Source organism: Garra rufa, chromosome 14, assembly GCF_049309525.1.
Source record: "Garra rufa chromosome 14, GarRuf1.0, whole genome shotgun sequence".
In the NCBI taxonomy this organism is placed as follows: Eukaryota; Metazoa; Chordata; class Actinopteri; order Cypriniformes; family Cyprinidae; genus Garra; species Garra rufa.
In genome coordinates, this window is record NC_133374.1 from 11,559,757 (window position 1) to 11,586,061 (window position 26,305).

General features: G+C 37.3%; 1 protein-coding gene across 1 annotated transcript in view; it reads right to left on the reverse strand.

Annotated features, from left to right (window-relative positions):
- The window catches only part of LOC141285344 (Fanconi anemia group M protein-like), a 25,118-nt gene extending 6,045 nt beyond the window's left edge, over positions 1-19,073 (reverse strand). The window contains 12 exon segments of the mRNA XM_073818364.1: positions 487-560; positions 650-1,865; positions 9,405-9,589; positions 10,717-10,857; positions 13,484-13,703; positions 14,133-14,339; positions 14,517-14,698; positions 16,302-16,394; positions 16,672-16,764; positions 16,847-16,979; positions 18,795-18,948; positions 19,036-19,073. Coding sequence (XP_073674465.1) covers positions 487-560; positions 650-1,865; positions 9,405-9,589; positions 10,717-10,857; positions 13,484-13,703; positions 14,133-14,339; positions 14,517-14,698; positions 16,302-16,394; positions 16,672-16,764; positions 16,847-16,979; positions 18,795-18,948; positions 19,036-19,073 — 2,736 coding nt within the window.
- Between the last annotated feature and the right edge of the window lie 7,232 nt (positions 19,074-26,305).

Here is a 26,305-nt window from a genome sequence, read left to right on the forward strand (position 1 = left end):
TACAAAGAACAGCATTTATTTAAAATAGAAAACTTTTGTAACAATAAACACCTTGTTCAAAGTTTGGGGTCAGTATTTTTCTTCTTTCTCTCTTTAAAAGAATGTAATACTTTTATTCAGTTCAACTGATCATAAGTAATAGTAACAACTTAAATAAATAAATAAATGTTCTTTGTAACTTTTTATTCATCAAAGAATCCTGAAAAAAGTATCACAGGTTCCAAAAAATATTAAGCAGCACAACTGTTTCCAACACTGATAATAACAGCGACACTGAAGACCGGCGGAATGGCTGATGCAAATTCAGCATGGCATCACAGAAATAAATTATATTTTAAAGTATATATATATATATGTATGTGCATGTTTTCATATAAAATAAAAATAGTTATCCACCTTAATTGATTGCACGTTTTTTCTGATATTTTCTGGAAATTTCTGGCATTTCCATACAGGTTTTTTTTATGTGATATCTCAAAATCTGACCTCTGGAGAAAACACCGGCTTGACTTTATGAGTCCTCAGAGATGTCTCATCCTCGCTGTCGCTGCTCAACACGCCTGAAACACACACATACATCACACGCGCTTATCACAGTCTGTCCTGAAACATCTGTGTGCATCTCTACAACATTAATGAGATTATAAACCTGCACATGAGGGCTGCTGCTGAAGCGTCTTTCCTCTCTCAAACAGCGTCCTCTGTAAGGATCTGTTCGCTGAAGGCCGTGAGCGCGGCTGATCTTCAGCTCCTCGGCTCAACGGAGGCAGGAACACGTGGTTCGGTGTGGAAGCGCTGGGTCTCGTCCACTGATTGGAGAGCAGCGGCGATTGCTCAGATCTCGTGAGCGCCGAGTTTCCTCTGATGTGTGGAGGCTGTGGAGTCGAGACGACCGGAGACGCTTTCGCAGCTGATGCGCTGATGTTCGCCGCTCCTGGATCAGTGGCTTCCTCGTCCTCAGAGTCAAACCCCAGCTCAAAGTTGACAGAGAAGAAGTCCTGCGAGCAGTTGAAGCCCTGCTCAGATCCTCTGCTTCCGTCTGCAGGAGTCTGCTGCTTCTGCTCTGGAGGGTTTCCATCAGGTCCTGTGCTCTTTTCTGGCGTCTGAACGTCAGGAACGCTCATCTGAAGGAACGCTTCGTCGTCTCCGAAGAGGTCGACGCTCTCGTTCAAACTCACCCGGTCTTCCTTTTGCTCTTCGGCTTTGGCGACTGCATCAGCCTCATCCTGGTCTTCATCAAACAGATCATCCCAGCCTGGAGAAACAGCGCCTCCTGCTGATTTCTGATCCTCAGGATCTTCGTTAATCGACGGATCATCGGCGATCAGGCTAAATGTCACTTGGAACTGATCGTGAAATGACTCTTTAGGTGGATCTGGGAGATTGAAGTCAAAGTCCTGTGGTGGAGATCTGGACAGGAGAGATCTGACATTAGCCAGAATCATCTGGAAAGCTGTGTTGGTCAGTTTGTGAGGACAGCGCTTGAGACTGATGTTCTGATGTTCAGGCTGATAGAACATGTGCTGAAGATCCTCGCTCTCGTCACACTCTGCTTCCTCAACGCAAGGATGTTCTAACAGATCGATCAGATCCGCCTCATTCCCGTCGCTCTGAGTGAAAGGCTCTTCTGTGAGGTGATGGTTCTCAGTGTTGTGTGCAGCAGACGTCTCAGATCTGCTGTTGTTCTCTGGTGTCTGATCTTCACAGGTTTGATCTAAGCAGTGAGCAGTATGCGTGAGTCTCAAGCTTGCTTTGGTTCTCTTCTGTCGAGGGATTTTGTCAGTGTTTGGTTTTGTTGATCCTCCACCATCAACATCCTCCTCCTGGAGATGCAGCATGAGCTCAGAATCAACACTACAGTCATTCTGTGAGGAGAGAACATCATCAATAATGAGATGCAATACATTAATTACACACCACAATAAATGAATGCAACACTGCTGGGCACTGATATGTTTGTTCATGCATATAAAAAATATATATATATAAAACATACCTACATAAAATATATAAATACCTATCTATATGCAAGTAATGCATTTATAAATGTAAATAAATATAAATATGTAAATATTAAAAATGCATATACACACACACACACACACACACACACACACACACACACACACACACACACACACACACACACGTTTGTTTTTGTGAATTGTGGGGACATTCCATAGACGTAATGGTTTTTATACTGTACAAACGATATTTGCTATCACCCTACACCTTCCCTACACCTAAACCTAGCCCTCACAGGAGTGCATATCTTTACATTCTCAAAAAAACGTATTCTGTATGATTTATAAGCCTTTTGAAAAGTGGGGACATGGGCAATGTCCTCATAAGTCACCCTCTCCTTGTAATACCTATGTCATACCCATGTTATTACACAAATTTGTGTCCTGATATGTCACAAAAACATACACGCACGCACGCACGCGCACGCGCGCACGCGCACACACACACACACACACACACACACACACACACACACACACACACACACACACACACACACACACACACACACACACACACACACACGAAGAGTTGTTCAACAGTTTAGGGTTAGGGTATTTTAAAACTGAGATGTATACATCATATGAAAGTTCAATAAATAAGCTTTCTATTGATGTATGGTTTGTTAGGATAGGACAATATTTGGCCGAGATACATCTATTTGAAAATCTGGAATCTGAGGGTGCAAAAAAATCAAAATACTGAGAAAAACACCTTTAAAGTTGTCCAAATTAAGTTCTTAACAATGCATATTACTAATCAAAAATTACATTTTGATATATTTATAAAAGGAATTTTACAAAAAATCTTCATGGAACATGATCTTTACTTAATTTCCTAATGATTTTTGGCATAAAAGAAAAATCAACAATTTTGACCCATACCATGTATTTTTGGCTATTGCTACAAATATACCCCAGCGACTTAAGACTGGTTTTGTGGTCCAGGGTCACATATAAAGTATTATTAAATTATTAATTATAATTATTAATACAAGTTCTATAGCCATATTGCCTAGTTACTTTAAACCCACCCTGTATATAATTACACATAGAAATATATAAAATAAATACATAATATCTCATATAAATTATATATAACAAATATATAAACAAAATTGCATTATATATATGCATGCATGTAAATAATATAAGATATAGTATATAAGTCTATATTATAAACTAAATAAATTTCTAAATTTAAAATAAAACATTTATAAATTATATTACATAAATACATAAAATCCCCCTTGAAGAGGGATTTCGGGAGCCTGATCGAGACGAAGATCATCGTGTCAGGACCACTTCCCACGTATCGACGTGGACACGAAAGGTTCAGTAGACTTTTCGCTCTAAATGAATGGTTGTTGTCATGGTGTAAAGAACAGAAACTGCTCTTTGTTTTTGCAAAATAATAATATCTTTGAAGAATTTCAGTCAGGTTTCAGGCCCCATCATAGCACAGAAACTGCACAACGACTTGCTACTTGCGTCAGATCAAGGCTGCGTCTCATTGCTAGTTTTACTTGATCTTAGTGCTGCGTTCGACACTATAGATCATGACATACTCATAGATCGATTACAAAACTATACAGGTATTCAAGGGCAGGCTTTAGGATGGTTCAGATCATACCTGTCCGATCGCTACCACTTTGTTTATGTAAACGAGGAGTCATCGCAGCTAACACCAGTAAAGTATGGAGTGCCACAAGGATCTGTCCTAGGTCCTCTGCTATTTTCAATTTACATGTTACCCCTTGGTAATATTATTAGGAAATATGGGATTAGTTTCTATTGTTATGTTGATGATACCCAACTATATATTTCAACAAGACCAGACGAAACTTCTAACTTCGCAAAGTTAACAGAGTGTGTTAAAAATGTGAAAGACTGGATGACCAATAATTTTCTACTGTTAAATTCAGATAAGACCGAGATATTACTTATTGGACCAAAAAACAGTACACAGAATCTCTTAAACTGCAATTTGCAACTAGATGGATGTACTGTTATTTCCTCTACAGTCAAAAATCTGGGTGTTACACAGCAACCTGTCTTTTGAAAATCATATTTCAATTAAATCATGTTACAAAAACAGCATTCTTCCATCTTAGAAACATTGCTAAGCTACGGAACATGTTACCTGTTTCTGATGCAGAAAAGTTAGTCCATGCATTCATGACGTCTAGACTGGACTATTGTAATGCACTACTAGGTGGTTGTCCTGCATCTTCAATAAATAAGCTACAGATAGTCCAAAATGCAGCTGCTAGAGTCCTTACTAGATCAAGAAAATATGATCATATTACCCCAATTTTACGGTCTCTACACTGGCTACCTATTAGGTTCCGTATCACTTACAAAATATTACTTCTTACCTATAAGGCCCTTAATGGTTTAGCTCCTGCATACCTAACTAGTCTCCTACTACGCTACAATCCCTCACGCTCCCTAACTAGTCTCCTACTACGCTACAATCCCTCACGCTCCCTAAGGTCGCAAAACTCTGGACTTTTAGTAGTACCTAGGATAGCAAAGTCCACTAAAGGAGGGAGAGCCTTTTCACATTTGGCTCCCAAACTCTGGAATAGCCTTCCTGATAACGTTCGGGGTTCAGACACACTCTCTATGTTTAAATCTAGATTAAAGACTCATCTCTTTATCCAAGCATTCACATAATGTATCTCATAACGTTGTACTTCAGTTACATCTGATCAAATGCACATTAATATTCTTCAGCTTGGGCTAAACACATCATTTTTGCTTGGTTGGAGCAGCAGCTACGCTAATTATTTCTCTATTTGTTTCTCTGTTTCTGCCAGAGGATTTCCATCCCGTGGTAACTAGGAATTACACAAGATTATAGCCTGGATTCAGAAGAAGAGATGATGCCAACCCCTCAGAGGACCGCCGATGATGCCAGCCTTGAAACAACATACAGCACTACACCATTTTTCTACAAGTTTGATTGCAACACATAATCATTACTATTAGTGTTCATCATCTGTTTTTGATTACACCATTACTGTTTTTAATATTTATACCATATGTACATCGACTTAACATACAGTAGTCACCAATAATAAGCTACTAAATATATTGTAGTAGCCTACATTTTTTTTGTACAGCTGCTTTGAAGCGATTTGCATTATGAAAGGCGCTATACAAATAAACTTGAATTGAAAATAAATAAAAATATATACATATCTAAAATAAATTATATATAAACAAAAATTGCATTATATATGCATAAATAATCTAAAAGATATATCTACATCTATGTAAATATATAAATGACCTATCTTTCATGAATATGCAAGTAAAACATTAATAAATTATATATATATATATATATATTCATGTCTGTCAGTGATCATCAAACTCCTGAAGTGAGCTGTGTGACATTCGACAGCATCGACTTATGATCCAATAACAACTGAACCCCTAATATTCCGAATCCAAACGTCATAATGAGCTCATCATGTGAGGCATCATGTGAGACACGAATCAGGACGCAGAGAATGGATGCTTTGTGCGCCGCTGATGCTTCACACTCCAACCATGCTCACAATAAAACCACCAAAGCCCTTCATCATCTCTAAGTGTGTAACACAGCATCAGAGCGTTTATTTGAAAAACCAGCCTCTCGCCGAGACTAATCCAGACCAAAGCTCCAGTAAATAATCTCATTATGGCAGAAACAGCAGATCAATATCTGATCCTCGTCAGCCGCGTCTCCAGCCGCTGTTTTGACACTCTGAAGAACGACGTGTCCAGTGTCTCGCTCCTGCGCTCGTGGACATGTAGGTCACACGGCGTGACCCACTTCCTGCCTGCAGAGCTTATGTAAGTGTTCTGAGAAGAGTTACATAAGAGAGCATCTACAGAGCGCATGTATAGAGGAGCAGAAACAGCCTCCAGCCAAACGCTGACGTCAAACACACACACGAGTCACTCCCACATCTCAGGCTTCCTGCAGGTAAACCCAAGACTTTAAGACCATTTGAACAACAGCTTATGAAAACACAAAGAAGAAACTGATCTATAATAGTTCTGAATCACCGTCTGTCCATGTCAGTGTAGTGCAGATGTATGTAGAGTATATCAGACGGATCTGTTCTTCAACTACAGCCACGTCTGACGTCAGAGATCGGGGTTGGTTCTCTCAACTCAATCACCTTTATTCATACAGCGCTTTTAAAAACAAGCAACTTTACAGAATTAAAAATCTCACACAGCGTTTCTGCAGGTTTGATGAAGGTAAGTTGAAGACCTTTTAAAGACCAAGTAAAAAAATCAAAGGAATAATTAAGTTCTCTAAATGCAGATGTCTAGAAAACCATAAGTTGATTGTAAAATAAAAGTTAAATTGTCGAATAAAATTATAATCTCTATTAGTTTTTCATTTATTTTATAACAACAAAATGAATAGCTTAAGGTTGAATCTCTGCTCCCAATCATTAAATATGAAAACACTGCAAAAACTGCTGCTCTTCCTCAATATTTCCATCTTGTTTTCCATTACAAATATCTGAACATCCTTAAATCAAGACACATTTACTTGAGAAGCAAAATGACAGAAGGCAGTCTTGTTTTTCAAGAAATTGATTAAAACAGCAAATATCTAATGAACTCAAACCATCAACCTAATTCAAACAGTGTTTTTTTGACACCACTGACAGATGTCTGTTCTTGTTTTAATCATAAACTCACTTGATTTTATCTTCATTTTACATTTGCATCTCCAGTAAATGTGTTTTGGTTTTAATATGTTTAGCTATTTGTGTTGGACAACAGGACAGAAATACTGAGGAACATCAACTTCAGCATCCCACTGCATTTTTTTTGCAGTGTACGCAAGCATTTAATGCCACGACTGTATTGATTTAAGACTTTGTGGATGGGTGAATTAAGACTTTGAAACCCACAGAAACCCTGAATCAGCAGCTGAAACACGTCCATCAGACGAGGAGTGTTTGGGTCTGATTCCGTTCCACAGGATTCATTCAAACTGCTGACAAACGACTGGATGCACTGGATCTGTTCAGACAAATGGAGTGCGAGACAGCTGGATGATGGGTTATGAATCATTGTCTGTTTATGTGAATGTAGTACAGATGTAAGCCATTCGTCAGACACACATAGGCTATCCTAGCGCTCTGTTCTTCAACTACAGCACACTTCTGAACTCACAAACACATCAAAACTGACTCTTAAAGAGATCGCTCACCCAAAAACTAAAATTTGCCCATTATTTACTCACCCTCCCGGCATCCTAGGTGTATATGACTTCCTTGTTCTAGACGAATCCAATCAGAGTTATATTAAAAATTATCCTGGCAGTTAAGCTTTAGAATGAAATAGACAGGTGTTTCTCTCCATCAGTCCGAAACAAGTCCAATAAAGTGCATCCATCCATTATAAAAAGTGTCTCACATTGCCTTCCTGTAGTGAACCCATGAGTTTTTGTAAGAGTCATATCCATATTTAAAACATATTAATAATTTAAATCACTCACGGACACTACACTTGTTCGTATTCGCAATCACAAAAGTACATTATTTGCCAGGCCGGTAAAATAACGTTATTTAGTCTACGCGCTAAAAGCCTGCCAAACAGCGCCTGATTACTGGACTAAGCTATCTTTGCCGTTTAATTTGCTAATACTGTCGAAAACACACAAGGATTTACATATAAACGGTGTCTAAAGTGAAAGCGAACAGATGAGAGAAAAACAGATGCGAGCCTGTAGACACTAGAAGCGTACAGCTCTTAAAGCGACAGAACTAAACATGCTGAGGATTGTCATTAAAGGGACAGTTATATGATGTCACAAATCTCTATTATTATTTTTTTTCTTGTGCTAAACACAAAAGAAGATATTTTAAAGAATGTGGATAACAGTACAGTAGCGGGTCCCCATTGACTTTGATAGTGGGGAAAAATAAATCAAAAACTATGGAAGTAACTGGGGACCTGGTTACCCACATTCTTCAAAATCAGTTTTATGTTCAATATGTTTTATGTTTTAAAGAAATTGGGGTGATGGTAGGCTAATAAAACTGAAAAACATTAATACAGTCGCTTTAATAAGAGTCAATGTATAATTTATGTATATAGGGTTTATTTGTATTTTTGTTAATTCAATTTCTTGAATGCTACTGATAAATACACCTACCGTACCTGAAAATTTAAGTTTGTTTTATTTGTATATTATGTGTATTTGTAACATGTAGCATGAATCTTTGATCTTGTTTTTTAATAGCAAAGATTAAAAAATGACAGATTTTTATCTTCGCTTAATTTGGCCTAAACCTCTGCCATTCTTTTTATTTTATATTTTGTTACCTTGTAAGGCTTTGATTTTAAAATAGGGAAATGAGTTTGGCTGTAACTTGCAAAATAGTAAAACCAACATGACAAAGAACCGTGATAAAATCGTGATATTTCTGAACAAAAAAATCCTGAGATTCTTCTGAAAGTTCAAAAATATCATATCGCCCACCCCTATATTAAAGTGATTGTTTTGTTTTAAATATGCATATTTTTCTCACAAAAACACATGGATTCGCTACAGGAGGCCTTTATTTACCCCTCCCTATTAGACTGATGAAAAGAAACACCCACCAATGCGATTCTAAAGCTTCGAATAAAAGAAGGAAGTCATATACACCTAGGAGGGTGAGTAAATAATGGGCTAATTTTCATTTCTGGGTGAACTAACCCTTTAACCCTCTGGTTGTGTTCGGGTCAAACTGACCTGGAAAAGATTTTCTTTTTCCTGAAAATACTAGTTTAACGTTATCGCATTGGACTCAAACAACACGAGTGTGACTTTTTTGCAATTTTGTACAAAATTAAAGCATTTAAGAGCAAGCTTCCTGATTAAACATTAAAGCACACTAGTGAAAGAAACTGCTCATTTTAATGTTTAATCTCATATTGTGAAAATTATTCATAAAAATGCTTTTTTCACACAAGAACGAGGTGCCTACTTTCGGATGAATGAGGCCTATGATTAATTAGATGCAAACAGAAACACAAAACCGGTCCTAAATGAAACAAATCAAGTTGACAGCAAGATTGAATCCAATATGTTGTGATAATATAGCATAATGGCGCAGGTCATTCAGAGCTCCTGTGATATTTCTAACAAAAACAGACTGATTTAGATAACAAAAATACAAGCAAAACGAGAGGATTTGATTCTGAAACTCAATTGAGCTAATGGTTCGAAGTGATGCTTTCAGAAATGAAGCAGTGAGCCTGTTTAGATTAACAGAGGCAGGTTCTAATGCTCTAACGCTCTTCACCTTGACAACTAAGACTCTGAGATCCGTATCAGGACATGAGCTGTATGTGAGAGTGTGTGTGTTTCACCTGCTCCTCCTGTCTCATCCGGTCGATCAGCTCCATGATGGAGGTGAAATGGAGGCATCGCTCCGAATGTCCCACGCTGTGAGTGTGCAGCGGCCTGTTCTGCCAATGTCTCCACTCCCACAGGGACAGCTCTCGAACCGGCCCCGACACACACGGACCCTACACACACACACACACACACACACACACACACACACACACACACACACACACACACACACACACACACACACACACACACACACACACACACACACACACATGATATTCACGCCTGAATTTAAGGTTTACTTATTTGAAGATAAGATTTCCATGCATTTAGATTACAGAGTTTAAAGGAGACGTTCACTTCCAGAACAAAAATACAGATAATATACATCCAAGATGTTCAGTCTTTCTTTTATCAAGAAATGTGGTTATTGAGGAAAACATTTTCAGGAATGTTCTCCATATAGTGGACTTCTATGGTGCCCTGAGTTTGAACTTCCAAAATGCAGTTTAAATGCAGCTTCAAAGAGGTCTAATCGATCCCAACAGAGGAAGAAGTCTTATCTAGCCAAACAATCAATTACTTTCAAAAAAAAAAAAAAAAAAAATTATTTTTTATATACTTTTTAACCTCAGCTCATCTTGTCTAGCTCTGTGATGCGCATGTGTACTCTTTGGTTGAAGACAGTTAGGGTATGTCTAAAAACTCCCATCTCATTTTCTCCTTCAACTTCAAAATCCTCCTACATCGCTGTTTTACCTTTTTTTGTAAAGAGTGTTTGATCTTCTTTGCACATTCACTTTGTAAACACTGGGTCGGTTCTTCTGCAGCGATGGAGGACGATTTTGAAGTTGGAGGAGAAAATGGGAGTTTTTAGACATACCCTAACTGTCTTGAACCAAAGAGTATGCATGCGCATCACAGAGCTAGACAAGACCAGCATTTTTGTGGTTAAGAAGTGTAGAAATGTTATTTTATAGAAAATGACCGATCATTTCACTAGATAAGACGCTTCTTCCTCAGCTGGGATCGTTTAGAGTAATTTGAAGCTGCATTTAAACTGCATTTTGGAAGTTCAAACTCACAGACACCATAGATGTCCACTATATGGAGAGAAATCCTGAAATGTTTTCCTCAAGAAACAATTTCTTACGACTAAAGAAAGAAAGACATGAACATCTTGGATGACAAGGGGGTGAGTACATTATCTGTAATTTCGTTTTTCTTTAATATGATGCATATTTGTCTTTCAAACATGAATGAATCAGGACAGATTTCTGACATACTGTATATCGCTGTAGGTTGTGTTCACCTGTTCTGACGGCTCGTCACTGAAGGTCAGCAGCGTTGAGGGTCTGAAGACGGGCTGAGGTTCATCTGAAGACAGTCTCATGGCGGATGTCCACACGGCCTCCTCAGCTGCGCTCAGAAACCCGTCGTCTTTCACACACTTCTGTTCACCTCCTGCAAAACACAAGAGTTTCTTAAACACAGGCCACTGCTGATCTACAGACACACATCACTCAAACACAGCTGCTTACACATCCCACACGCCTCAACATTTGAGCTTCACAAACATGACAACAAAATCACAACAACTTCAAAAACAGGACAATAAGGCCTCATTTGTTAAAGGTACACTTCACATGAAAATACCTGTATGACTTTTTTATTCTGTTTACCACAAAAGAAAATATCTTAAAGAATGCTGGTAACCAAACAGCTGCTTGACTTCATAGTATTAGTTTTCCACAAAACCAGAATGGTTCCCAACATTCTTTAAAATTTCTTCTTTTGTGCAAAGACAACTTTTCATTTTTGGGGTTAACTATCATTTCAAAATTAGTGAATGCATTGGTTAATGTGTACTTATAATGAACAATATGGTGTTTTTCTAACTTTAGTTAGTAAATATATAATTGTTTATTGATTGTTCAAGTTAACATTGTTAATTGATAATGTTAATAACTGATTGACTGATTTAAAAATGCATTAGTAAATGTTAACTAATGCAGTAAACTAATGAAAACAAATGAAACCTCTTTGTAAAATGCTGAAGGATGAATCATCTACAGGACTATTACGTTTCTTCAGCTTTATCCGGATATTGAGATCAGATTTGTTCAAAGATTTCCAGGACCAGTTTTCATTTTAAATACTTTCATCAGAACATCTGTCTAAAAACATCTGAAAAACATCTTTAAAACTAAATTAACGAGTCCTGAAAGCATTATTTTTCTGCATTAGTGTTGCTTTCGTCAAATAAAAAATGATGACTAAATATCATTGTCAACGAACCTTTATCACGAGACGAAAACGAGACGAAACGTAAATGCTGCTCATGTGACGATGACTATAATTAAACGTATAATGCAATATCGTTGACGAATAAAAACGAGACTAAATGTGGTTTACAAAATAAAAACTATGCTAAAATGTCTCTTTATTTTTGTTGTTGACGAAAACGAGATGAAACGAAATGTTATAAGGTTAGATTGATGTGCGCATGCCCAGTAGCCAGAGCTGTATCTCTTCTAGCCTTAACCGCAGGCAACGGCACTCGTGGCATTATCTAGAAGACGACTACAAACAAAGTTAAGTCTGACACAGATAAAGGGACTAATGTCCTGCCAGCCAGGGTTCATCTTTGGGAGAAAAAGAAGAAACGACACACATTTTATTTGCATTTTTTAGTAGTGATGGGAAAATAAAGCATTTCGAAGCACCGAGGCTTTCCCCTCAACTGTATTGTAAAAAGGTTCATTACTCGAAGCTTTTCAACACATTGCACACTAATGACATCTTGTGGTCAAAGATGGAAAAAGTTGCTTTTGCATCTCAGATGTCCAAGCGATTTTTGGACAGTTTCATAAAATAAATCAAATTGTGCTATGAAAAAAAAAATAAAATTACAGGTATAAATGAATTAATCTGTAAATAAATGTATGAAAAAGAAAAAAAGAGACTATAATGCAATTTTCATAGACTAAATGTCATCAGTTTTCCTCGACTAAAACTAGACGAAAATAGTCATGGATAATTCTGACTAAAATGCTCAGATTTTTAGTCGACTAAAACTTGACTAGACTAAAAAGAGTATGAATGTGACTAAAACTAATACAAACTAAAATGACAGATTCACACAAAGACTAGACTAAAACTAAAATTAAAACCGGCCGCCAAAAACAAACTATTCTGCATTGTACATTTTTGTGAAAGCACTGAAATAAGATGTGTTATAATGAGTATATCTCACATGAAGTTCATTGTTCTCACTCTGGGAAACAGTGGTTTCTTGCTTAAGGGCAGACACTGCAGGCAAAAACACCCTTTTTCATGCACCTGTCAAGTTTGAGATTTTGGGCTTTTTGGATTTTCATAAAGTGTTTTTTCAGACTAGTGAAAAAACATCCAAAAGACACTGTTAAGTGTTTCTTTTATAGCACTTTATCTATTTGTGTCAATAGATTTCAGTTACAATACAGATTTTCAAAGGTCATGAGTTTTTTCTCCTACACTGAGCCATAAATCTCCACTTCAGTAGCACTTACACACACCACACTGAGCATTTGTGTTCCTGTCTATATCCTGCAGGTGTTTACAGAGGGATTTGCTCATATATCATTTGCTTGATTTTATACATTTTATTCGCCTCCAAAAAATAAAAAATATATTGTTTTCTGTCTGCTCCAAGTAGTTTCTGAATTATGGAGTGATAAAATGATACTCAGTATCCCCTCTGTAAGAACATTTGACTCTAATGTGTCAAAAAAACATTAAACCAGAATTCTGAAACTCCAGTGTTTAGATTTTTCTACTAGAAATGTCTGCAAATCAGCACATATTTCATTAAATAATGCCTTATTTGCATGTTTAAACCTAACATTTTAGAAAACTTGTAATACAAAATAATGTTTGCAATTACCAGAGTAGTCAATCAACTAAGTAAGCTGATAACTATTAATTTTTTTTTTTACCCTTTTCACCTGCAGTGTAAAAGGGCATGAACTGAACAGTCGTCTGCGAGGTGTGTTTAAAACAAGAAATGACTGCAGAGCTGATGAACACAAACACAATCTCATGTTCGTACCGGTGATCTGCAGATTGAGCGACGATCGGCGGCCTTTGGTGGATCTGCGGCCGGTGTCTTTGTGCTCGAACTGACCGCAGCTGATGTGCATCTTGTGGAGCGTGGGTGTGACGCCGGCGGGCAGCATGCGAGGACTGTGAGCAAACATCTGGAAACTGTGCTTGTTTCCCATGATGCTCTTGTTGATGCTGCGCCGGTTGCTTTGGCTCTGGTTATACGTCTATGAGAGAAAAAGATTACTATTACATTACTATAAAGAAAACTTATATATCAGCGTTATTTTAGTATCAATTAAATAATATTATGCTATTAAATTCATTTTTACTTTTACATTTTCATATTAATTCAAAACAATTTTTTTTTTTTAATACGTCTATATATTCTAGATAAATTTGTATTTTCAGTTTTTGATTTTGTTATTTTAGTATATCAAGTAAAACTAAAAAAAAATTTTTTTTTTTATGTCTTATTTCAGTTAACATTTACATTTAACAAAACACATAAATGTTTTAATAGCCCTTATTCAACGATAAAAAACCAACCTTGTTTACTTAGACATTTTACTTCAGTAATTCTGTTGTGCATTTTTTTGTATAACTGTATGAGTTTGTATAGAGTTGTTTTCTTTTTGCTATGAAGTGTCTCTCACTCGTTCCTCGCGTCCCTCGGCCAGAATGACCACGATTCGTCCCTGACGCCGGCGTCCCGTGCGGCCCATGCGCTGGACCAGACGGATGGGGCTCTTCTGAGCGTCGAAACACACGATCAGATCCACCTCACCGATGTCCAGACCCTCCTCACCGACACACGTGGACACCAGCGTATTGAAGCCGCCGTCACGGAACCGACGCACCACCTACACACACACACACACACAAACACACACACACACACACACACACACACACACACACACACACACACACACACACACACACACACACACACACACACACACACAGAGAGTTTGTCTGAGCATATAAACGATCACTTCCTGTTCTGACAGGTCTGACGTGAACACATGCTCACGTACCTCCAGCTGTTCTTTCTGCGTGAATCCTCGAACCCCTTTCCCGGCCGACGCTTGACCCATAAAGGTCATGACCCTCACCAGCGGCTGATGGCGGTTCAGCATCTCAGCGATCTCCTGCACGCTCTCACGGAAGGACGAGAAGATCATGACGCGTGTGCTCACCTCAGCGGACGCCTTTGAGTCTGGACCAATCACAGCAGAGTTCAGTCACAATCAAACCAATCAGATGTAAATCAGCCACAAGAAGAAACAAAACACCCTACAGAACATCATTAAAGGGTTAGTTCACTTCCAGAACAAAAATGTACAGATAATGTACTCACCCCCTTGTCATCCAAGATATTCAGGTCTTTCTTTTTTTGAAGAAAACATTTCAAGATTTCTCTCCATATAGTGGACTTCTATGGTGCTCTGAATTTGAACTTCCAAAATGCAGTTTAGATGCAGCTTTAAAGGACTCTAAACCCAGCTGAGGAATGGTTTTATCTAGCGAAAACAATCGGTTATTAAAAAAAAAAAAAAAAAATGTACAATTTGTATACTTGCTCTGCTATATGTGTGTACTCTGGTTCAAGACAGTTAGGGTATGTCTAAAAACTCTCGTCTCATTTTCTCCTCAAACTTCAAAATCATCCTCCATCGCTGCAGAAGCACCAACCCAGTGTTTGCAAAGTGAACGTGCAAAGAAGATGCAAACTCCCTTTACAAAAAAAAAAGGTAAAAAGCGATGTAGGGCGGAGAAAAAGAGATGGGAGTTTTTGGACATAACCTAACTGTCTTGAACCAGAGTGCTCAGAGTATGCATGTGCATCGCAGAGCTAGACAAGATGAGTGTTTGAGGTTAAAAAGTGTATAAATTGTCATTTAAAAAAAAAGAATACTAGAACGAATAAAAGAATACTAGATACTCTTCGTCTGGGATCGTTTAGAGTCCTTTGAAGCTGCATTTAAGCTGCATTTTGGAAGTTCAAACTCACGGACACCATAGAAGTCCACTATATGAAGAGAAATCCTGAAATGTTTTCCTCAAAAAACATTTTCTTTATGGCTGAAGAAAGAAAGGCATGAACATCTTGGATGACAAGGGGGTGAGAAAATTGTCTGTAAATGAAATTTTTGTTCTGGAAGTGAACTAATCACTTAACAGGACACACTACTGCAAAATACACCTTTCAGGAAATCATCCATATTACTGTTATTTCAGTATCAATCATATAATATTATATACCATTGAATTAGTTATTTTCATAGATTTATTTTAAGAAGTTTCAGTAAATTTACTGTGGTTTTGTCATTTGTATTATTTTTTAGTTTTTAATGTGTATATATTTTATATACATTTTTTTTACTGAAGTTTTAGCAATTATGATGTGTTTTTGTCATTTTATTATTTTTAAATGCCTAAATATTTTTATTTTAGTTTTAGTTAAGTACATCAAGATAAACCAACTGAACATGAAAAATGTTGCCTCTGCAACCAGCTGAAATAAAATTAATTTACATATATTTATATATAGTTTAGTTTATTAATGCATGAACAAATCAGTATTCTGGTGTAGCTCAGATAACATTCATTTTATTTCAAGTAACAAAATGTTTACTTAATTGTTAATAACCCTTACTAAACCATAAAAAACTTGAAATTATTTAGCTTTAATGATAACTAAATTATTATAATAACCCTCTTTCATATAATCAAACTATTTTCACTACTCAAACATTCATGTATTTCACAAATGCTTATGATTTTGCAGTGAAACTATCCCTCATCTCACACAGATGTACCTGAGCTCTCGGCCCACGTCTGAAAGTGCTGCAGCACCACCTCGTCCAGCTTCTGTAGTTTGGGGTGACTGTAGACGTACGGCTCTCCAGGCCCTGCAGACCAAACACACTCGCTCATAAACATCAGACCTACAGGCATCATATGCTCATCTGGACCCGTATGGAAGATGAAAGCAGATTGCATGACTTCAGAAGGATGTTTATGTTATGACTTTAGAGGAGCTTGAACGGCCTGAGATCACTGTCTGCTGTCATTGTGTGTTAGAGAGCAGCAGGAACATTCTGCTGAACATCTGATTCGAAAGTCATACAGGTTTGGAAGAACATGCATAACAGTAAATGATGACAGAATGTGTATTTTTGAAATGACCTCGGCTAGCTGTGGCGAACATGCTCTCCATTTCCCTGTAGAGATCCATGAAGACTAGACTCCTCTGGAGCTCGTGCCTCATTCGAGATGACTCTGAGAAAACAACAAACACTTGTGATGCGAGGAGCAGACGAGCATCGGCGTACAGCTGACATGAGCGTGAGTATCTGAGCACCTTTGGGTCCAGAGAAGATGTTCTGAATGAAGAGAAAGAGAGATCTGACGCCCATCTGCTGCAGTAACTCATAGCCGTGATACAGACTGATGCAGGTGGCGAAATCTCCCTCGATCGCACCCTGCTGCGGCCCCTGCTGAGAGAACACAGTCGTGAGGAGCAGTTCAGTGAGGTTCAGTGAGGTTTATTAGTGAGGTACAGCAGAAGTCAGTTGGAAACTTCTCCTGTTTCCCATGGTACAAACATAAAGTGCATGTGAAAGTTTGGAAACCCCTTGCAGAATCTGTGAAACATTTTAATAATTTTAACAAAATAAGAAGATTATACAAAATGCATGTTATTTTTAATTTAGTACTGTCCTGAGTAAGATATTTTACATAAAAGATGTTTGCATATAGTCCATAAGACAAAAAAATAGCTGAAATAATTCAAATAACCCCCTTCAAAAGTTTGGCAACCCTTCGTTCTTAATACTGTGTTTATCATCTGGATGATCTACCATTGTTTTTTTGTTTAGTGATAGTTGTTCATGAGTCCCTTGTTTGTTCTGAACAGTTAAACTGCCTGCTGTTCTTCAGAAAAATCCTCCAGGAGCTGCAGATTCTTTAGTTTTCCAGCATCTTTTGCATATTTGAACCCTTTCCAACAATGACTGTATGATTTTGAGATCCATCTTTTGACACTGAGGACAACTGAGGGACTCATATGCAACTATTACAGAAGGTTCAAAATCACTGATGCTCCAGAAGGAAATACGATGCTTTATCACGGGGGGTGAAAATTTTTGGAATGTGAAGATGAAGGTAAATTGTACTTAATTTGTCTTCCGAGAAACATGCAAGTATCTTGCTTCTTAAGGGCAGTACGAAATTATATTTCAACAAATGTAAATTTGGACAGCTTCATCCTGTTCAAAAGTTTTCACCCCCGGCTCTTAATGCATGTTTTTTCCTTCTGGAGCATCAGTGAATTTGAACCTTCTGTAATAGTTGCATATGAGTCCCTCAGTTGTCCTCAGTGTGAAAAGATGGATCTCAAAATCATACAGTCATTGTTGGAAAGGGTTCAAATATGCAAAAGAAAACGCTGGAAAACGTAAAAATCTGGATTTTTCTAAAGAACAGAGCTCAGTTTAACTGTTCAGAACAAACATCTCATGAACAACCATCACAAAACAAAAAAACAGCGGTAGATCATCAAGGTAACAAACACAGTATTAAGAACCAAGGGTTCACAAACGTTTGAAGAGGGTTATTTGAATAATTTCAGCTATTTTTGTCTTGTAGACTATATGCAAATATCTTTTATGTAAAATATCTTACTCAGGATAGTACTAAATAAAAAAATAACATGCATTTTGTATGATCTCTCTTATTTTATTAAAATTATTCACATTTTTGTAGATTCTGCAAGCGGTTCCCAAACGTTTGCATGCCACTGTAAACATTTGAGAACGTTGTGTATGTGTTATTTTTAGGTTATTTACAAAAAAATATCCCTGCAACATTCTGGGAACATTATTTTCTGGTTGCAAAATATAGAAAAGACCATTCTAGAACTCTAGAGCGAAGCAAATACTTGCTCTTGTGGTCGAATGCAAAAAAACTAACGAAAAACGTTTGTTTCGAGTAGGACAAAAGTGGACAGAAGAGAGATTAAAACAGTAGGATCGAGCAAAAACGCATCTTAATATCAGGTGTGAACAGTGAAATAGCGCAGGTTGTCAGTGGGAGGAAACGGTTCTTGTGCAGACAGAAAGAGCAGGGGAGATTTCCACTAGTTAATCTAATCTATCGCAGATGGTTTCATTATCTTAGCCGGATTAAAAAAAAAAAAAAAAAAAAAAGTATGAGAGGATAAAAATAGTAACAGCACAAATGTGTCATCATCCGGCCAGGTAAAGTCTGTGTGGGAGCAGCGCTGAGTGATGTTTAAAAGGCTGTAGTACCTGGATGTGCGGCGGCGGGTTGCGTCTGAACTGTTCTCGGGCCAGAATGATCTGGTATTTGGTGAGGGAGCGGAGGTCACGCTGATTCAACAGCCTCATCTGGGTCAGACGGGACGTAAACTTCTCTAAAACCTGTCGGAAAAACAGGCCAGAGCTGTTTGAAAATCATTACAGCGGCACAAAGGAGCACTCGGACGTGTCTTTCACCACACATATTCACATCTTCATCTTTCATGCTCACTGGAGGAGTGTTTGCTGTCCTGCTGAGAAAATGGACATTCAATCTTTTAGGACGCTTTTTGTCTACAAACAATCACTAGTGAGACACAAACCTCTCCAAATAGAGCCCAAACACACCAATCAATCATCAGCTGCAGCGAACACTCATCAGTTCATGACCCTCTTATTCATTAAATGTTGTCATAATGGTGCCTCATATGAAGTATGATTATGAAATACAGTCATATCATGGATCAGCCCTGAGTCAGTGTGTGGAATCTATTCATCTGTGAATCATAAAAACTAAAAAAGTGTTAGTTTCCTCAAAAATATTGTGCAGCACAACTGTTTTCAACATTGGTAATCATAAATGTTTCTTGAGCAGCAAATCAGTATATTAGAATGATTTCTGAAGGATCATGTGACACTGAAGTCTAGAGTAATGATGCTGAAAATTCAGATTTGATCACAGCAATCACACAATACAGTTTAAAGGATTACTCCACTTTCAGAATAAAAATTTCCCCAATGTCATCCTAGATGTTCATGTCTTTCTTCAGTTGCAAAGAAATTAGTTTTTTTTTGTTGAGGAAAACATTTCAGGATTTTTCTCCATATAGTGGACCTCTATGGTTCTGATTGGACTGAAGGTTAAAAAGTCAGTTTAAAAGCAGCTTCAAAGGGCTCTAAATGACCCCAGCCGAGAAATAAGGGTCTTATCTAGTGAAACGATTGGCCATTTTCTTAAATAAATTAATATTTATAAAGTTTTTAACCTCAAATGCTCATCTTGTCTAGCTCTGCGTGAACAAAAAACTACCATCTCATTATCTCCTCCAACTTCAAAATTTGGAAATGACCAATCGTTTCGTTGGATAAGACCCTTATTCCCCAGCTGGGATCATTTAGAGTCCTTTGAAGCTGCACTGAAACTGCTTTTTTTAACCTTTAATTCATTGAGCACCATTAAAATCCACTATATGGAGAAAAATCCTGGAATGTTTTCCTCAAAAAATATAATTACTTTGCGACTGATAAAAAAAAGACACAAACACCTTGGATGACACGGGGGTGAGTAAACTTTCTGAATTTTTTTTTTATTTTGGAAGTGAAGTAATCCTTTAACAGATATTCTCATAGAAAACAGCTGTTTTACATTGTAATAGTATTTCACCGTTTTATTTTCACAGTATTTTTGATTAAATAAAAGCAGCCTTGGTGAGAAATGCTTATTTCAGAAACAAAAAAACAATTCCAAACTTATATAAACTTTAATACATAGAATTCAAACTAAATAAATGCAAGCAAACAATTTTCATTGGCTAAGAAAAAAATAAAATATGTTCCTTAAAGGGTTAGCTCACCCAGAAATGATAATTAGTCCATTATTTACTCATCCTCAAGCCATCCTAGGTTTATATGATTTCCTTCTTTCAGATGAATCCAATCAGAGTTATATTAAAAATGTCCTGGCATTTCCAAGCTTTATAATGGCATGGGCAGGTGTTTCTCTTCATCAGTCCAAAACAAGTCCAATGAAGTGCGCTGCTCAGAAGTGACAAACGCACCGCGGAGAGATCAAAACAACGGTCATGAATTAAAAGTATGTCCTACAGCATCCGATTAAAAGTGATTATTAAGTTTTAAATATGGATATTTTTCTCACAAAAACACATAGATTTGCTACAGAAGGCCTTTATTCACCCCCTGGAGCCATGTGAGGCACTTTTTAATATGGATGGATGCACTTTATTGGACTTGTTTTGGACTGATGAAGAGAATCACCCATCTAAAGCTTGGAACTGCCAGGATAATTTTAAATATAACTTTGATTGGATTTGTCTGAAAGAAGGAAGTCATATACACCTAGGATGCCTGGAAGGTGAGTAAACAATAGGCTAAATTTTTATTTTTGGGTGAACTAACCCTTTAAATACACAGGAACACTGAGAAAATAGGACATGATCTGAAAGAGCCAAACTGACTTTCTAATTAATTACATACAGTGAACACAATCAGATTAAAGTGAGATTATCAGTGAACTGAAGTGTTTTTGACACTCACGCTGACAGTGCAAACACACACACTGTATGATCATATGTTTGCCTATTTGAACTGTATGAGAGTAAATAAGTGTGCTCATATTTATTTAAGGTGTTTTCCTGGTTCATTTCAGGCTAATGCTGTGATACGAATGATCCTGAACTTTCATCTGAAAATCTCTATTCACAGCAGCTGAAATCATTCGGCGGACAAACACAAGCTGCAGTTCAAGGACTAATACAGGTATTTCTGGCGTGTGGTAAAACTCAAGGGAGATAGTGAACGAAGCCTATCAAACACTGACCTGAAACACACACACACACACACACACACACACACACACACACACACACACACACACACACACACACACACACACACACACACACACACACACACACACACACACACACACACACACACACACACAGCTCTATATACTGAAGCAGATTAACAGGAAAAACACGGCCATGTTACTGGAGGAGAAACACACTGACTGAATCTCTCAGCACAGTCTCTAAACAGACATGATAAATATCATATCTGGACATCTCATTAAATTAAACATGTTTTCCAGATTTTTATTTTGAATTCATACACATGTGACCCTGGACCACAAAACCAGTCATAAGGGTCAATTTTTTCAATTAAGATTGAAAGCTGAACGAGTAAAATTTACATTGAGGATAGGACAATAATTGGCCAAGTACAACTATACACTGCAAAAAAGCTTTTCTTACTAAGATTTTTTTGTCTTGTTTCCAGCCAAAATATCTAAAAATTCTTAAATCAAAAAGGATTTTAGACAAGTAAAAATTATTATTTTTTTTTTATTTTATTTTTTTTAAAACAAGGCAAAAAAATTTTTTTCTTAATGCATTGGCAGATTATTTTGCTTGTTCTAAGCAAAAACTAATTTAATTTTGACTTGTTTTTTTCTGAAAACAAGAAAACAATTTTCTACTTGTCTAGAAAAACCTTCTCGATTTAAGAATTTTTAAATATTTTGGCCGGAAACAAGACAAAAGTCTAAGTAAGAAAAGCTTTTTGTATTTGACTATCTGGAATCTTTAAAAAATGTTTTCAGAAAATCGCCTTTAAAGTTGTCCAAATGAAGTTCCTAGCAATGCATATTACTAATCAAAAATTACGTTTACGGTCTAGAATGTACAATATATCTTCATTGAACATGATGTTTAGTTAATATCCTAATGATTTTGGAACAAAAGAAAAATCGATATTTAAGACTGGTTTTCACATGATTAGATTGATGAGCATCTCATACTCCGTTAATGTGACATGCCGGTTTAACACAGTTCTGTGAGTGAGGACGTATTTATACGCTCCTGCTCGAGGTGGGCGGAGCCTGTGCGGTCATGTGACCCCGACTCTCCTCTTAAATAGGTCACGACTGTCCTGTCTGCAAAACAACAAGTAGGAACCGAACACGGTTAATAACGCGAGATCAACGACTTGTCTCTGATCGACAGCTCCGGTTCGCAGACATGACGGTGAGATCCGCGTAAGCGCAGGTGGTTCGTGAGGCGATCGATCGCAGAGTTTCGGTTTCGGCGTCCAGTGGATTCGGCGATGGATCGCGGCGGCTGTCGGATGAACGGCGGCGGAGGAGGCGGTGATATGATCACACTGGAGGATCTGGAGTCCGTGTCGGAGGAGCAGCTCTCGGACAGTCTCGAGGAGGAGCAGGAGGAGGAAGAGGATCAGGAGCAGCAGGGGAGACTCCTTCAGTACTGGAGGGATGTGGCGCGCGGACACCAGGTGGAGGTGCCGACAGGTACGAACTAAAACAACACCTACACCTGTACACACAGCCGCGGGACGCGTCTCAAATCACAACTTCACTAACTATACAGCAGCAGCAGCGGGTTCCGCGATCATTCCTCTCAGCAGACCGCGTCTCAAACACACAGATGCTGTCTATGTAGGCAGCTCAGACACACACTGTCTATACAGTGTAGATAACAGACCAACATGCTTTAGTTTCACTTTCAGAAGCACACGACTGTGATCAACAGCTGTAACGTGTGTCTGTGTCTGCTACTACACTAACAGGCAGTTTGACAGTAAGATTTCTTCTACCTTTCTTTGATTTAAAATACAGCAAAAACAGTAAAATTGTGAAATATTTTTGGTATTTAAAATAACCGCTTTCTATATGAAGATATTTTAAAAGGTAATTAATTCCTGTGATTTCAAAGCTGAATTTTCAGCATCATTACTGCAGTCTTCAGTGTCACATTGGTCAGAAATCATTCTAATGTACTGATTTACTGCTCAAGAAACATTATTATTATGTTGTTAAAAACAGCTGAGTAGATTTTTTTTTTTGGTTTCTTTGATGAATAGAAAGTTCAGAAGAACAGCATTTATCTGAAATGGAAATCTTTTGAAACATTATAAATGTCTTTATCATCACCTTTGATCAATTTAAAGCATCCTTCCTTAATAAAATCAGTAATTTCTATCATTTCTTTCCCAAAAAATTATACTGACTCCAAGCTTTAGAAAGGTATGTTACAAAAGCTTTTTGTTTCTGATTTAAAAATTAAATTAGAGAAATCTTTGGATCTTTCTATTTATCAAAAAATTCTGAGAAAATGTACTCAACTGTTTTATATATTAATATTAATAATAATAATAATAATAATAATAATGTTTCTTGAGCAGCAAATCAGCATATTAGAATGATTTCTGAAGGATCACTTGACACTGAAGACTGGAGTAATGATGCTGAAAATTCAGCTGCGCATCACAGAAATAATTTACATTTTAACACGTTCACATAGGAAACAGTTATTTTAAATAGTACACATATTTCACAATTTTACTGCTTTTGCTGTACTTTAAATCAAATAAATGCAGGCTTGATGAGCAGAAGAGACTTCTTTAAAAAAAACATTAATCTAACTTTTGACTGGTGTAAATAAATAATCAATTTAAGAGTTTACATCTCACAATTCAGACTTTAGAGCGAAAACTTTAATTAAGATGTAAACACTGATGAAAATTTTTCATTTTGAGATGTAAATCTAGTCAAAATTGCAAGATCTCACAATTATGGGTTTATATGTTGCAGATGAACTCACTATTTTGAGAAATAGTCTGAATTGTGAGATGTGTGGCTCACATCAGTGTAAAACACACTGTAAACACTACACAACAGTACAGAATAACCATACTATTTCTCTAACTTTCACTCTTTATAGTCAGTGGTTTTAGCACACACACTTTATAAAAGATTAGACTATTTGAAACATTGAGGAAATGGAAGTATATAATTTTCAGAACAACTTAGGGAGCTCATGAATGATTAATACACCGACAGCCAATCAGAATCCATCCTGCTTTAAAGAGCTCCAGTATTTAAAGTGACAGATGACATAACTGCAGCTGAAGGCTGTTCAAACTGGAAAGATGAATATAACCATAACTATATTAGAGTCCACAACGATGGATGAAAATAGTTTGGTAATGTAAGAGCAACAAAAGAAACACTGACGCATAAATGTCTATTCTGGATGTTTTCTATTCTTCAATTCTGAAAGAAGACACTGTATACAAGCAAAGCAGCCCTTAATCGCCATGTTTTTGCCTGTAATATCTAGCTTTGAGACCGATGTGCTCTCATCCACGTATGCGTGACTCTCACACAGGCAGCGGCGGCAGGATTTTCCCATGATTCACGTGTGCCTCTCTGACCCACTTCAGCAGATTATCGCAGGCCGCTAACGGGCTCGGCTCCAAACGCAGCCGTTTACATGAGTTTAGAACAAACGATCCTATTGAATTTCATCATTAGGTGCTGGAATCCTGCAGACGGATTGCTAAAGGTTCGGTGTGGCGCTCTGAGAGGGTTTGTTCAGGGTTGCGTCTGCAGTAAAGCAGCTGATGTGTGTTTGTGGAGCAGCGCTGAGCTTTAGCTGAGATCTCAGAGATTATCAGACTCGTCTGGTCCAGACCAGTGCCTTTCTAAATCCAGTCCAGTAAAGCGCTTTACACAACTGCACACGTGGAGAGCAAACATCAGCGAGACGCTCACTGTACACTAAGAGATTCAGAACTCACTGATTCAGTCATTATTGATCGCTCATCGTGTGTGTTTCAGCTCGCTGCCAATATCATCTGCAGATCTGACCTGATGATCACAAAAGATCTGGGAAATATAAACCAGTAAGATTTGTTTAAAATTTAGTTATTAGGTGAATCATAGAGTAACAGAGCACAATTCATTATTGTTCATTTCTACACACACTAATGTATTAAGTTGTATAAATCAAATTTAATTATCAATGACACTAATATCATTAACCTGGATGAATCAGATGCTTCATGAATGAACTCATGCTGATGAACTGAATCATACTGGACAGAGTCTGTAGTAAAACTGTCAGACGCGCTCAGTGTTGTGCTTTATCACTGTTGTGAAATACAAGATTAAATGTGATCTTTACACAACATGCACTCACTCACTCACTCACTCACTCACTCACTCACTCACTCACTCACTCACTCACTCACTCACTCACTCACTCACTCACTCACACTCCTGTGGTCGGCTGAATAAACTCAAACAATCACATCTTCCAGGTTCAAATTAGATTGATCTAATTTTTTATGTAACTTAGTTATGACCAATATTGAAGAAATGAGATGACTAACTGTCAAGACAAGTTTCAACTAGTGATTGTTTAGTCAGAGTGGTTCTGTGAATAACACTGATCCAATCAGGTAACAAAGATTAATTATTTTAATTAGTCTTGGGGGAAGAAAACTGGAATTGGGATACAGTAATCAAAAAAAAAAAAAAAGTCTAAGTGTATTTCAAGCTTGTTTGATATTAAAGGTCCCACACTATGCAGTATTTAACTGCGTTATTACACAATTAGCATCACAATTCTCTGTCTAAAATATTAATTCCATTAATTATTAAACAAACAAAATTCAAAGTGTACTTTGTGTATTTAAATAAACTAATTCTGCTTGTAAATCTCGCATCGGACCCTTTTTGGTGAGAAAAACACTATTTGAATTATTTGTATTGTGAACCTAAATCTTCTCACATGCAGTGTTGGGAAAAGTTACTTTAAAAAAATGTAATGCGTTTCAATATTGTGTTACTCGCTAAAAAAAGTAACTAATTATGTTACTTGGATACTTTCTATGGAAAGCAATGCGTTATGTTACTTTTGTGTTACTTTTGGTTACTTTTTAAATTTGGGCAGGACTTG